The sequence below is a fragment of the Athene cunicularia genome (assembly GCF_003259725.1).
Source record: "Athene cunicularia isolate RWA chromosome 1 unlocalized genomic scaffold, athCun1 chr1_part1, whole genome shotgun sequence".
Taxonomy (NCBI): Eukaryota; Metazoa; Chordata; class Aves; order Strigiformes; family Strigidae; genus Athene; species Athene cunicularia.
In genome coordinates, this window is record NW_020799091.1 from 125,865,855 (window position 1) to 125,879,917 (window position 14,063).

The window sequence follows — 14,063 nt, forward strand, 5'->3', positions numbered from 1 at the left end:
GGAGCTGGTGCAGGGTCTGGAGCACAGGTCTGATGGGGAGCGGCTGAGGGAACTGGAGGGGTTTAGTCTGGAGAAGAGGAGCCTGAGGGGAGACCTCATCGACCTCTACAGCTCCCTGAAAGGAGGGTGCAGAGAGGGGGGATGAGTCTCTTGAACCAAAGAACCGGCGCCAGACCAAGAGGGAATGGCCTCAAGCTGCACCAGGGCAGGGTCAGACTGGCTCTTCGGAAGTATTTCTTTGCAGAAGGGGTTGTTGGGTGTTGGAATGGGCTGCCCAGGGCAGGGGGGCAGTCCCCATCCCTGGAGGGGTTGAAGAGTCGGGTTGAGCCAGCGCTGAGGGATCTGGTGGAGTTGGGAACGGTCAGTGTGTGGCTAGTGGTTAGACTGGATGATCTTCAAGGTCTTTTCTAACCTAGATGAATCTGATTCTTTGCTGCGGTGTGCCCCTTTTGCAGCCTCTGGGGGCACCCTGCCTGAATCTCCATGTTGATCTGAGATTTGCCTTTGGTACCTCACTCGAAGGGTAATTGCTGCCCCAGAGACTGGAAAGCTGTTCCTTATTGAGCTGGTGACCGGCAGCAGCACTGTGAAAGTTCTTGGGTGAGACAGGGATGTTGTGGATTTTGCATTTTACATATGGAACAGGGCTTCCCAAATGAAAGTTGTATTCCACAGAGGGTTTGTGAGCTGGAACTTTAAAGGTTTTACCACATATTTTCTTGTGTCAGATTCTGAAATATTTGTAAGTACTACTGCATGCTACAGACTGCGTTCAGGATTTGCTTTAGCAGCCACTAGAGTGGTGACTGCTGGTGTGTTGTTTTGGAGATGTATTTATCATTCTCAAGTTCTTGTGCAGTCTATGGAAAAGCAGCTCCGTGTATACCTGAGAAAGGCCAAACAAAAGAGAATGATTTTGTAAGAAGCTTTCAGACATTACTCTGACAGTGCTCCTTGCTCTCTGGCACTTGAAATGTAGGGACAGAAATTCGGGCTTCTGAGTTCCACGTCTCATTCTGCACCAGTTTCTTGTTTGATTATGAGAAATTACTTTCCTTATAGCTGCTGTCTGCCTTGTAAAATGGGGCTAATGGCAGTGTATTTGGTGCAGGAAACTGAAAAGGAAACTTCTAAAGTGGAAGAAGCACTCAGTTGGAAGTTCGGTAGAAGAGCAGCATATGTTCTTTCTGCTGTGTTGAGCATCTGCCTCTGACATATCCTTTATCAACATTATATGTGTTTTGTCTACTAAAAATTGCAGGTTCTTATCCTTAAAGGTCTCAAGCAGGAGGTCAGTTGCCTCTGTCCCTCTCCAGACGGGTTGCACTTGGCTGTTGGGTATGAAGATGGATCAATCCGTGTCTTCAGCCTCCTGAGCGGAGAAACGAATATCACTTTCAACGGGCACAAGGCTGCAGTTACAGCCCTGCAGTATGACCACCTGGGGGGCCGGCTGGTATCTGGCTCAAAGGTGAGGGTTACACATCTGGAGAACAACTTTTTCATAGAGGTGTTCTGCGAGAAGGTTAACTAGCACTAAAATTTTTGGTGTTTTAAGTGGATTATGTGGCATCTACCTGTAGCCAGGGGATGGTGGTGAGAGGAGTTAGGGCTGCAAGACAGTGATGGGAGTTGGGGAGCCTTGGGCTGGAGAGCAGGACAAGAGTAGGGCACTAGTACAGCTGTCAAAGTAAAGAAGCTTGTGAGGTCAGGAGTAGCAAAAGCGACTCAAGCCAGGACAGAGGTGCATTGATTGGTCTGAGAGTGATCCTTTGGGGAAGGAATGTAATTTTCATTAATCAACCCTGACCTTCCAATTCAGAGTGGGAAAGTGTACCCTCAGGTAATTTTTTTCAGTCTCATAGCAGAGGTGGACATTTTGTAGAGACAAATGCAAATACAAAAAAATTAGATGTTACTGCCCTCTACAACTCCCTGAAAGGAGGTTGCAGCGAGGTGGGGGTGAGTCTCTTGAACCAAGGAACAAGAAATAGGACAAGAGGGAATGGCCTCAAGCTGTGCCAGGGAAGGTTTAGACTGACTCTTAGGAAGCATTTCTTTGCAGAAGGGGCTGTTGGGCGTTGGAATGGGCTTCCCAGGGCAGGGGGGGAGTCCCCATCCCTGGAGGGGTTGCAGAGTCGGGTTGACCCAGCGCTGAAGAGCTGGATGATCTTCAAGGTCTTTTCCAACCTAGGTGATTCTGTAAATTTGGAGACACTCTGTCTGTTCCAGGATACAGATGTCATCGTGTGGGATGTCATCAATGAGAATGGTTTGTACCGGCTGAGAGGACACAAGGATGCTGTCACTCATGTCCTTTTCTTGAAGGAGAAGAACCTATTGGTCACCAGGTGAGCCAGGCTAAGGGTAGTGCTTGATGCAGAAAGCAGCCATGGTTTTACTTGCAATTTAGACATCCCAAGGTGCTACAGCTATTTGTATTTTCCTTCTTGACTCATGATATCTCAGACCCACTGGCATCTTAGATTATGATTTTGTCACGTCTACATGCTTAAGTCTGGTGCCTGAATCCAGATGTGGTAAGCAGAAGTGTAATGGCTATCCTGAAAAATAGTGTTTGGAAAAGGGTTTAACTAGCTGCTAAATATAGCAACTTAGAATTATTTTAACAAGGAATAGTGATGATATGTTCTTCATGTACATAACCATTTTTGCTGTTTATCTTGAAGGATTACATAGACTTAGCTTCTGTATGTGTAATTCACACAGCAATGTGACAGAAAAGTTGCTTCCTAGTAAGGTGTAATTATAGGAGTTAATTAAAAGATGATAGCTTTTTTGAGTTTGTTTTTAGCTAAGCTGCTAGTTGACTCTATCCCTTTAATAATAAATGGTTGAGAGAAGATACTCTCACTCCAGTATCAGTCAATTTATTAATGTCATTTAACAGCTTGATAGAAATGTGCGTGCAATCAGTTCAGTGTAAAATTAGAACAAGTTTCTTGTGCTTTTTTTGTTGTTTCGAATGGAAAAAGTAGTATTTTGTTGGTTTGGTAAATGATGCATGTTTCTTAATGCAATTTCAGGTCTTTGGAGGTCAGCTTTAGAAATGATTCTTAATTCTCTCAGTGCCTAAATTGCAATAAAGAACTCCTCTCTATTTTTTTTAAATTAACAGAGTAAAGATGTTATCTTGTTTTTCTCGTGATGCAAAATTTTGTTTCTTTACTTTGGTTTGTGTTTTTTTTTTTTTCCCAAGCAGTCCTTTGTGTACAGATTTTTTGTGATGTTTTATATGTCCAATTTACAAATACCTTTGGATCTTGAATAAATATCACTTGTAATCTGAATTTTCATGTCCTGAGGGAGCTTAGTAATGAATTAACTTTTATATTTTGATTTATTTGATACTTATTGAGGAAAACAGGCTCTAACAAAGTTATCAGAAATAATAAAAAAGTATTAATTGTTGTAGGGTGCACTAAAAAAAACCCTGTGTGAATGCTCAAATTACTTTTCTGAGGTGCTCTTGTAGTATTGGGGTAGCATAATTTAGCCAGAAATGTGTTTTCAAGAAGATCTAATTGTTGGGGTGCTTTGAAGCACTGAAACATCTGTAATGCTCTGTTAGGAGGAGCAGCTCCAAATCACGGTTCAGAATGGAAGAATCTGCTTTTCTTGTAGTTGGGTCAATGCCCAGGCATGGCATGGGTTGAGAATGTGGAGCGGGCTTTTAGAGGCAGCTTTAGAAATGATCAGCACATGGCGCTTACTATTCTCACCTGAAGTAAAGAGTATTGTTCTCATCCTAAATAAGCAAGAAAGGAGACTGTGTGACACTGGAACTTGCAGCTGAATCCAGAGGAGGAAGCAGTTCTCAATGACTTGCTAAATAACCTTTTGCAGTACTTTTGTATTGCTGTACTTTAGCTTATATATTATAAACTTTTACTTCCACAAGCTATGCTATAGCTTGTGAAATTAAATGTCTGAGCAGCTGCTTTGTGATATGTTGTAGCATGTTTTGATTTTTTTTATTTCTACCACTTTGCTAAGCAATCTTTCCTCATGTCTTGAGTTTTTCTTTTTTTGTTCCAGTGGCAAAGACGCATTGGTGAAATGGTGGGATCTGGATACCCAGCACTGCTTCAAAACTCTGGTTGGACACCGTACAGAGGTAAAGAGGATGTGTGGAGAGCTGTTGTGTGTTGTGGGAAGAGACTTTGGATTACATGTCATGGCTCACTTTGTACTTTGCCTGCTCTCAGGAGTTGTAAATAGGCACCGTGACATGTTTTGCTTGTCATTAGCCTTTAGAGATGAGCAAAAGGGGAACTTCCAAACTTTCCATGAGCTGTCATCACCATACAGTGTGTGACAATTCCAACACGGATGTCCCCGGAGGAGGTCCTGGCTAGATCCAGTCTCTTCTTGATTGCCATTTAAATAAATCAATTTAAAAAGTTCTACTGTTGTTCCAATAGCTAAAGTAGCCATAAGCCAATTCCTCACGTTGTGCCTCTGGACAGGTTTGGGGGATGGCTTTGATATCCGAAGAGAAGCGGCTGATCACTGGGAGCGGTGACAGTGAGCTGAGGGTGTGGGATATCACGTACATCCAGGAGGTAAGATATCCCCTCTGTGACCCCTCACAGTCTTGCCCAGCTGTTTGTCTTTGGGCTAAGATGGGACTGGAACATGTTAATTCTGATTGATGTTCTGGGAAACAGAGACAAAGTGGTATCTTTGCTGTCTGAGGGGTCCAGAAGCTGCCCTTGACTTTGCTGTTTTCTCTGTCTTCAGCTTTCAAATGAAGCTGTGAGCACTTTCAGAACAAGATTTTCAGTGTCAGATCTTCTGTCTTCTGGCTAGATGATAAGCGGGGAAGGACACGGAGTGTTTGGTGCCTACAGGCATGGTTTAGGCCGCTTCTGTGTTGCAGTATATGCTAACCACTTTTCCTCCAGGGAAAGGAAGTGTAAGAAACCAGAACACCATAGCTCTTGTGGCTTAAGGTACTCCTTATATTGGTGTTTTTTTTTTTGTGTCTGTGAACAGGTAAAAGACTCTGATGAGCCAGAATCCAAGAAAAGCAAAGGGTCTTCACCTGGACTGGAAGAAAACACTGAAGAAAATGAGAGCCTAGAGTTGGACGAGTGTCCTGAGGATGTAAGCTCAGCTTCCCCTGCTGTCTGTGGGATGGTGTGTCAAGCCCCATTTGTGTGGTGCCAGCAGGAGTTTTAGTCACACATTGCTTCTCTGTGTTGGGTTTATACCCCAAGTGTCATATTTAGCCTGGAGGGAAAATGTGATGATTCTTGTCTTGCTTTGTAACATCTTCCTCAGCAGCAGTATGTGTGCCAAAACACATACAGATGTTACTCTCCATCGAAAGCTTTTTCTTTGCTTTCTGTCTGGGGAGGACTAGCAAATGTTTAGAGTTTGACAGTGCTAACAGAGCTCTTCCATCAAACAATGTGGTGATGAAATAGTTACTGGCTGGTTGACAGCTGCTGAGTTCAGTGCCGATGCTCAGTTTTGCAGCCCAGTAGCAGAAGCTGAGAGGTCAGAGTTGCACCATAATGAAATATGCTGTGAGATTCGATTGCAGAAAGCCATCCCCACCTGTGCTGCTGGTGGAGACTTCACTGAATCTGTCTTTCTGGTGGAGCTTTGGGGAGTCCTGCTCAGATTTCAGACTGCTTGTAGTTATGGTAGATACCTTACCTCGTTAAATACTTTTCCAACTTCCTCTCCAGAGGATTTCTCTCCATTCAACCACCTGTTCAAGAGTCTCTGTTCTCACCTTCTCTGCCTCTTCTGACAGAAGAACTGAGCTCTGCTGCCTTTGTAGTATAAAAATTCAGCTGTCTCTTAAATGGCTCTTTGCCAATAAAGTTATTCTTCTGTTGACACTGTTGATGATTGTTTTCAGCTAAAATACAACAAAACATAAGGGGATAAGCCTGCAGCTCACACAAGTGCTTCTTTTGTCCCTAGATTATCCTTGCTAGCTGTTCTGCCAGGACCCTGTACGTTCATTTTCCCCTCTCCTCCTCTTGATTTCCCTTGCTAGTAGGTTTCTGAGTTTGCTTGAGGAGATTGCTTGACCATTCAGACCAAAATTCTTCCCCTTCTTTCCATATAGCGCATCGTAAAATGCAGAAAAGTTGGATCCATCATGCGAGAAGGGAGAGACCGAGTAGTTACTCTTGCCACAGACCGAACGGGCAAGATTTTGGCCTGCCATGTAAGTAACAGGAGCTCTGCTGTTGAGCTGTAGAGGAGGCTGTTTGAGACCATGGGTCGTTTCTGTAAGGGCCAGCCAGGGTGTTGCATGCCTTTGACCTTGCTATGTCTTCAGGGAACAGATGCTGTTCTGGAAGTGTTCTCTGTCCTTTCTGAAGAGGAAGTCCAAAAGAAATTGGAAAAGAAAATGAAGAAAGCAAAGAAAAAAAACAAGTAAGCAATCTTTTGGATGTGTTTGGATGCTGTTTGTGTCAGAGAACTGCTAGAAAAGCCCTTTGGCAGCATAACACAGTGGTTGAACTCCAATCTACCGGTCATTCTGCCTGTGCTAGCTGTTGTATTTTGGGGTCACTGTTCTTGTGCATCCTTGGTGCTTGTCTGAGTAACACTGCCCCCAGAGACTAAGGTGTGGAGGTTTAGGCCCTGCCAGGACCAGAGACCACGTTGCCATTGTCCCTCCCTGACCCTTGGACCAAGTAGGGCACAAACCCTGGGGTTAAAATAAGGAGAAATTTAATACAACAGTGTAATAAACAATCTGAACAACAACAATAGCAATAATAACAACAATAAACAGTAATAGCAGTAAACAAGACAAAATATATACAGAGAAATACTGCAGTGGGTACAGACAGCCCGCTCTGTGTGCTTCCCGTGACAAAAGCCACAAAGGAAAACTTCCCCGGACATCAGCATGGTATGAATAACCTGGCTGGAGATCCCTTCCCCCTGCTTGGGAGAAATTTAACCCTATCCTAGCTGAACCAGGACATAAGGAAATAGCTTTCTTTCTGAATCTTCCCCCTGAAAAAAGAGCAAATGTGTACAAAGGAGTGAACATAAAATGTTTTTTTCAGTGCCTCTCGCTTCTACCTCACATTCATATTTTACACTGTTTGGTGCATCAGATAAAGTCCTTGATAGGACATAGAGGAATGAGAGTTTTGTCTGAGAAGTCAGAGTGATTCTGATAGCTCATCTTCTGTTTTATAGCAGGCAGGGATACAGGTGAGATCTCTCTACATGTTTACTTCGTGTTAAGTGACTCTCTGGGTATCCTGGCACTTAACAGGTGCCTCACAACAGCCCTTAGGGAGAGGTCTGGCTCCAGGGTAGAAACTGAAGCACAGGGCGTGTAAATCTGGATTTGTGTTTTGGCAATGGCTGAGGACTTTCGTTGAGTGGTAGGAGATGAGCAGAAGCTGATCATCCTCTCACACACAGCTTTCTTTTGTCTCTCCTGTATCCATCTTTCTAATGTGCCTTGTTCAAATGCTTTGGCTCCAGAGGAGGTTGCCTTTTTTAGGGCAGATTTTAGTAGTCTGCATACCAGCATGAACTTCACTGTCTCACCCTGTTCTTAAATGTAGTTAGCACTGCTGGATAAGAGGGCAGTTGTTTTTCAGCAGTTTAAGTGGTTTCCTTATGTTATTCTCTGTCTCTGTGTTACTGTTGGGTGTGCTGGGTTATTTGACTCTTCTCTGTTATCTGACATTTCTAGACACAACTCTGAAGAGGAGCCTGAAAGCAGTGTGGAGCTGAGCTTGCAGGATGAGATTCAGCGGGTCACTAACATCAGAGCTTCTTCTAAAATCAAGTGAGTGGAAAGCCTGTGGCAGAGTCTGAGCCATAGTTACGCAGCTACCTGGGGAAAGCTTTGCACAGCTCAGTATGGGGAGAGGTGGAAGAAGTTTCCCCCTCCACATCTGCTCAGCTGGGAGCTGGGGAGAGGCCTACCATCATCTCCAGTCACTTCACACCTCTTCCACAAGTGGTCCCCTCCCCTTTTTGCCCACCTCTGTGGCTTAGTGTGCACTTGCCTGTGGCATGCACTCTGTATTCCTCTTTCTCGGTTGTTCTTGATATTGGATCCCTCCTCTGTTTTGTCTTTTTGCCCCTGTGTATAGCTCTGATTTTTTTATCTAATCAAACAGGTCATTTGACATGATTCTCTCACCAAAAGGAGAGTTGAAGATTGTACTGCTGCTCCAGAACAACATAATTGAGTTGTACAACCTGAACCTGTTGGCACAAGTCCCGCAGGCTGTCCGTGCATCCAAGATAACCATCGGAGGCCACCGCACTGATGTCAGGACATTGGCTTTTAGCTCTGACAACATTGCCATTCTTTCAGCAGCTGCAGAGTCTGTAAAGATTTGGAACAGGTACGCAGTCCAGTTGTGTCAGTCCCCTCTGCCCTGTGTGTGGCAGTCTCCCAGGCCTCGGGGATGCTGTGTTCAGACAGGCAGTGCTAAGATGGGATGATGGAGAAATATAAAATAGTGAAAAAATAGGAAACTATTTCACTTCTTTCCTTATTAGGGAAACAGAGAAGCTGTAGAGCTAAAACCAACTAATTAACTCCTAGAGTTTGGTGTGCTGTAAAGTAGCACTGAGGCTAGGTTTAGTGGCAGATATGGAAAGACAGACCTCTCAATAAAAGTCATACATACATAGCAGTCAGGTATAGGCTGATTTTTTTTTTTCTTTCTTTTTAATAGGAGGTACTAACTTACCCTAAACTACTGCTCATTCTTTAGGGAACATGTGGGTTTCTTGACATCTCTGAAGGATCTAGTATTAGACTGAGTAGGCTGCTGTTTTGATCTAGAGTGTTGTCCCAGCATTTCCTCGGTGGTACTGGTTTCAAGCTCTGTTTCTTTTGAGTATGCTATCTTTACTCGTCCTTCCTCTTCTGAATGACAGGAGTTGCCATTTAAGAACAGGAGCTCCTTCCTCATATCCTTCCTCATGAAATGAACAAATTGACTCAACAGTAAAGTTTCTTTACTGTTAAACAAGTGATCTTCATTAGCAGGGCTGGTATCACCCTGGGGGTTTTCTGCCATAAGGGCTCCCAAGAATTAGCAAGGGGCATCAGTTTATATACACACAAATCATAATATATTCATTAGATCTCCTAGAAAGGGATGTGTTATGATAACGAGTTCTGGAATTCTTTTACATAGTCTGAGCATGCGTTGTAAAAATAAGGTGAGGGTCTTTGGTGGTCAGGGGAAGAAGTAAGTGTTTGCTAGCTGACCTTCTTTCCAGAGTGTGTGCTGTGAAGTCCAGGTGCTTCCTTCCTAAATCAGCGGAATCATCCCTATAATAGGGTCTCTGTGTCTCTTTGTTCGAGCCCCCCCTCGCCCTTCCCCCTTCTTAGTTTTCCCATTCTCTGAGTTGCTCAAAGTGTCCACTTCAGGCCTTGAGTCTTCTATCAATGATTTATGTAGGGAGCCTAACAAGCAAAGCTTTCATACATCACATCACAGTTTAGTCTTAATAATTGTCAGAAATTCATTTGTTTGAGCCCTTTCATTCCCTTTCACTCATAACAGCAATAAGTCATGATGGCGGGCTATGTCATGGCATGTTTTCACAGAAAATGTTCTTAGCAGTAATGTTGGATAGCATTTGGGTCATGGGGTGATGTTCGTGTGTCTTGTGGCCCCAGCTGAAGAGACAGCTGTGGGCAGAGGCCACTCTGAAGCATGTCTCCCTTAGTGGGCCAGATTTGGTGTGTGAAAAGAGCATTTTAGCCTCTGCCTTTGTCCACAGATCGACCTTGCAGTGCATCCGGACAATGGACTGTGAGTATGCGCTCTGCTCGCTCTTTGTCCCAGGAGACCGGCAGGTTGTTGTTGGCACCAAGGTAATTAGTGTCCTCCTCTGTGCTCCAGACAGTCCAGGTCTGGAAACACCTTATGAAAATGTCATTAAGGTAGCCCTACAGAAAACATATTTCATCTCCTGATCCTGGAGCACTCTGTTTTAGGGGTTAAAACCCTTTCTGACAGCCAGGTTCTGCTCTGTTCCCAGACTCTTGGGCTTGAGCTGGACAGCTGGGGAGAGCTTTGGGAAGTCCCTGGTGGAGATCAGGATTTCAGCCGCCTGTGTCTAACAGGCATCTAATGAAAGTGGCTGTCTGGGAGATGGGTGGCAGGGAAGCTCTTCTGCTAGGACCACATGTGTGTCGTGAAGGCAGAGGGGCTGATTTAAGCTCTGTGATATCTCTTTTTCCCCAGACAGGGAAGCTGCAGCTGTATGACCTGGCTTCTGGGAGTCTGCTGGAGACAGTTAATGCTCACGACGGGGCAGTGTGGTCCATTGCTCTTTCAACAGACCAGGTAAGTCAGCTGCCCTTCTAAGCACCATCTGTTGCACATCTTTTCACGTAGGTCCTTCCTATAGTGCTGTGTTCATGCTGCTGGTGGGGGCGTGGGAGACCCTCATCCTAAAGGATGCAGCTGGTAGCATCTAAGAACTTTTAACTGTGGATCCATGCACAGCTTGATGAATTATCTCTCTAGTTGTGTGGCACATGGCAGTGAGTCTTTGGACTGAGCAGGGCAATCCTCATCACCTCATCTGGCTTCTGCATGATTGGGAACACTCGGAATTCCCTGGTGGAGTCTGTGTGCGCACTATGTACCCTGTGGATGTGTTCCAGCTCTGGAGAGCTTCAGCCCCTCGTAACCTGCTGCAGTGGCTGATTATCCACTATCCTTGTTAAATTTGCTGCTTGTGTGCTGGATTAAAGATCTCATTAACATAGTGATATTTTTTCTTTGTGTTGCACTCTTGAGTGACCAAATCACCCTCTCTGTCTCTCTGATGGTCTTTGGGTTGAACTTGTGACCCTGCAGGATGTGTTTTCCAGGCTCTTAGTTGTTCTTGTGGTACTTTTTAAGTTAGTCTTTTTTGTTGGTGGCCCCAGGATTTGGGTGCACTGTGTGATAGGAGTTACACCAGTGACTTATGAACCCATCCAAGGACCAAATTTGTTTTTTTGGTGATAGGTCTGCAGTGAGAATGTGTATTCAGATAATAATCCACGGTGTCCCTCATAGCCCATTTTGGGGCACTGCTTCACAGAAGGCATATATGTGGGTCTTAGATCTTTGCTTCTTAAAGTATAAATTAATGTTTTGGTTCTGTTTGGGCACTCTTTTTTAGATTGAATAACTCTGACATTATATAGATATATTTAATAGGTTATTTTTCTAGTAATCCATAAAATCTGTAAGCAGCATAGTGTCAAGTTATTAGGTATTGTTTCTCATATTTGTATTTAAAATTAAGCTTTGAAACCTCTTAGCTGCTCTTTAATCCGTGGAGTATGTGCTCTGTTGAACTGTATTATCCTTGTAATGAAAATTACAAGACCAGGAGGCATGCCACTGTTACTATTATCAACTACAGCTTTTAAGGAAAAGGGGTAATCCCCATCAAATTAATTTTCCATAAGGTTTTTTCTCCATATTCAGTTTACTTTCTTTGATGGAAACTGCAGTTACCTCTTCTTTCTATTGACCATGCTCACAGTACTTGGCCTGCCTGTTTGAATTATGGTGTTACGTTAGTTTCTTCTGGGATCTCCCCCAGTATTTCTGCAGTTGCTGAGAATGGGCATCAACAGTTTAGAGAGTACCTCGTTCTCATCTGTAATAAAATCTTAGATTTGGGGGATCTGAACCATTGGTTTATAAATGGCTGACACAGGTAGCTGCTTTTTGATAGCCTTGTGAGGTTTTGGAGCGGTTTTTCAGCACTGTCTTGTAATGTGATTATGGTATGTGGTTTTTCCCTGAGGACAACAGATGAGAAATGTTTACTGAACCCATGTTTACTGAGTGTTGCTGTTCAGTAGTTGTCATACTTCCCTCTAGAAATGGATCAGTACTACTGAAATTTTATTTTTTTTTAATGATCCCATTATACATGCACACACTATATTTGGCCTAACCCCGGCTGTAGAAATCTGTGTCTTTCACTCCTTGTATCAGTTTTTCTGTTACCACAGTTGAGGTTCCTATAGGTTTCTACCAGTTTCTACTTTCTTCTGTTTGTTTATGTATTTCTTATTTTTCTTACATGGTCCTGTTGCACCCCAGAAGCTGGAGTGGTTTTTAGTGGGAACAAAATCATAACAAGTAATAGCCTGCCTGAGATTCATTCACCCTACAGATTAAAACACATGTGACAGATTTTACCCTTGTTCTTAATGTGAAAGGGGTAGTGTGAAGGCTGTGCTTGTGGGGTGGTGGAGTGTGTCATTTAGACACAGTGAGAGTGTCAACTTGCCCACAAAACACAAGCATACCATTACCTCCAGCTGAGAGGGCTGCTTTCAGTCCCAAAGTTTCAGTCCATGTTTTGATTTACATTTGGAGTCTTTGTCTGCCAGAGCTTTTGAAATTGTTGTTGTTGTTGCTCAGCCAGTGGGTAATGCATGCTCCAGCTAGAGCAAGTGCTCCTGGACCAGTTAATCATAAATACTGTAGGAATGTGGGACATTTCAAAAACCTCCTTGTTGTAGAATTTCTCTGGGTTATACCAAAACCGGTTTCATAATTTCTTCATTTTCCCCTGCAGCGTGGCTTTGTGACAGGAGGTGCTGATAAATGTGTCAAGTTCTGGGAGTTCGAGCTTGTGAAGGATGAGAGCAGTATTCAGAAAAGGTGAGAAAAGAAACCTTTCTAAACTACATTCCAGTGCACTTATCCATTGTCACTGATGGATGCTTTGGCCTTTGTGGTACACTGTAAGAAGTGTCCATGACATACATACACGTGGAACACAGAATCACAGAATCATCAAGGCTGGAAAAGACCTTGAAGATCATCCAGTCCAACCATTAACCTCACACTGACCGTTCCCAACTCCACCAGATCCCTCAGCGCTGGGTCAACCTGACTCTTCAACCCCTCCAGGGATGGGGACTCCCCCCCCTGCCCTGGGCAGCCCATTCCAACGCCCAACAACCCCTTCTGCAAAGAAATACTTCCTAAAAGCCAGTCTGACCTTGCCCTGGCGCAGCTTGAGGCCATTCCCTCTTGGTCTGGCGCTGGTTCCTTGGTTCAAGAGACTCATCCCCCCTCTCTGCACCCTCCTTTCAGGGAGCTGTAGAGGGCCACGAGGTCTCCCCTCAGCCTCCTCTTCTCCAGACTAAACCCCCCCAGTTCCCTCAGCCGTTCCCCATCAGACCTGTGCTCCAGACCCTGCACCAGCTCCGTTGCCCTTCTCTGGACACACTCGAGTCATTCAATGGCCTTTTTGGAGTGAGGGGCCCAAAACTGAACCCACTTATCGAGGTGCGGCCTCACCAGTGGCGAGTACAGGGGTCAGATCCCTTCCCTGTCCCTGCTGGCCATGCTACTGCTGATACAAGCCGGGATACCGTTGGCCACCTTCTCCAACATGTGGAGAAGAGTGAGCTCAGTGGTGTTTTGTGAAGGTCTGAGTTTAGCTGGGGAAGGCCATTTGCCATGTTCTGACCCCTTGATTGTGTGCGAGTTTAGCTTCTAATCACAGGATGGGCCTCCAGATCATTATTAAACAGTAAATTTATCAGTGACATGTCTCAGCCTGCAGTGCTGTGTTTATTTCAAGTCCTGTCTTGCTCAGGTCATAATGAGGAATGAGATGCTGCGTGTTAGAATGAACTTGCTTTCCCAATGCGCAATGTGGGAGTTATATTCATACCTCTTCCCAACTTGTTTGGGATAACAGTTTGTTTTTACCTCTTGCTGCCAGGCTTTCTGTGAAGCACGTGCGTGTTTTGCAGCTGGATGAAGATGTTCTCTGTGTGCGGTACAGCCCCAACCAGAAACTGCTGGCTGTTTCCTTGCTGGATTGCACTGTGAAGATTTTCTACGTTGACACACTCAAGGTATGTGACCAAATGGGCTGTGAGGCTGTGCAAGGAGTGATGTAATTGTAGCCTGGCAGAGCAGGAATCCATAGGAAAAAGTGTCTGTTTTTTGTGAGACGCTAGTAAGAATCAAAGAGAGACCATGCCTCCCGTTTCATGTGCCTGTTTGCTAGTGAACCTGACAGCACCATGGCTG

General features: G+C 44.5%; 1 protein-coding gene across 1 annotated transcript in view; it reads left to right on the forward strand.

The window, feature by feature from the left end:
* WDR3 (WD repeat domain 3) overlaps positions 1-14,063 on the forward strand; it is a 26,291-nt gene that overhangs the window by 559 nt on the left and 11,669 nt on the right. The window contains exons 2-14 of the mRNA XM_026847164.1: positions 1,262-1,471; positions 2,233-2,351; positions 4,060-4,138; positions 4,491-4,586; positions 5,020-5,130; positions 6,110-6,211; positions 6,326-6,423; positions 7,712-7,807; positions 8,145-8,375; positions 9,772-9,865; positions 10,239-10,340; positions 12,589-12,674; positions 13,750-13,885. Coding sequence (XP_026702965.1) covers positions 1,262-1,471; positions 2,233-2,351; positions 4,060-4,138; positions 4,491-4,586; positions 5,020-5,130; positions 6,110-6,211; positions 6,326-6,423; positions 7,712-7,807; positions 8,145-8,375; positions 9,772-9,865; positions 10,239-10,340; positions 12,589-12,674; positions 13,750-13,885 — 1,560 coding nt within the window. The remainder of the gene's footprint in view (positions 1-1,261; positions 1,472-2,232; positions 2,352-4,059; positions 4,139-4,490; positions 4,587-5,019; positions 5,131-6,109; positions 6,212-6,325; positions 6,424-7,711; positions 7,808-8,144; positions 8,376-9,771; positions 9,866-10,238; positions 10,341-12,588; positions 12,675-13,749; positions 13,886-14,063) is intronic.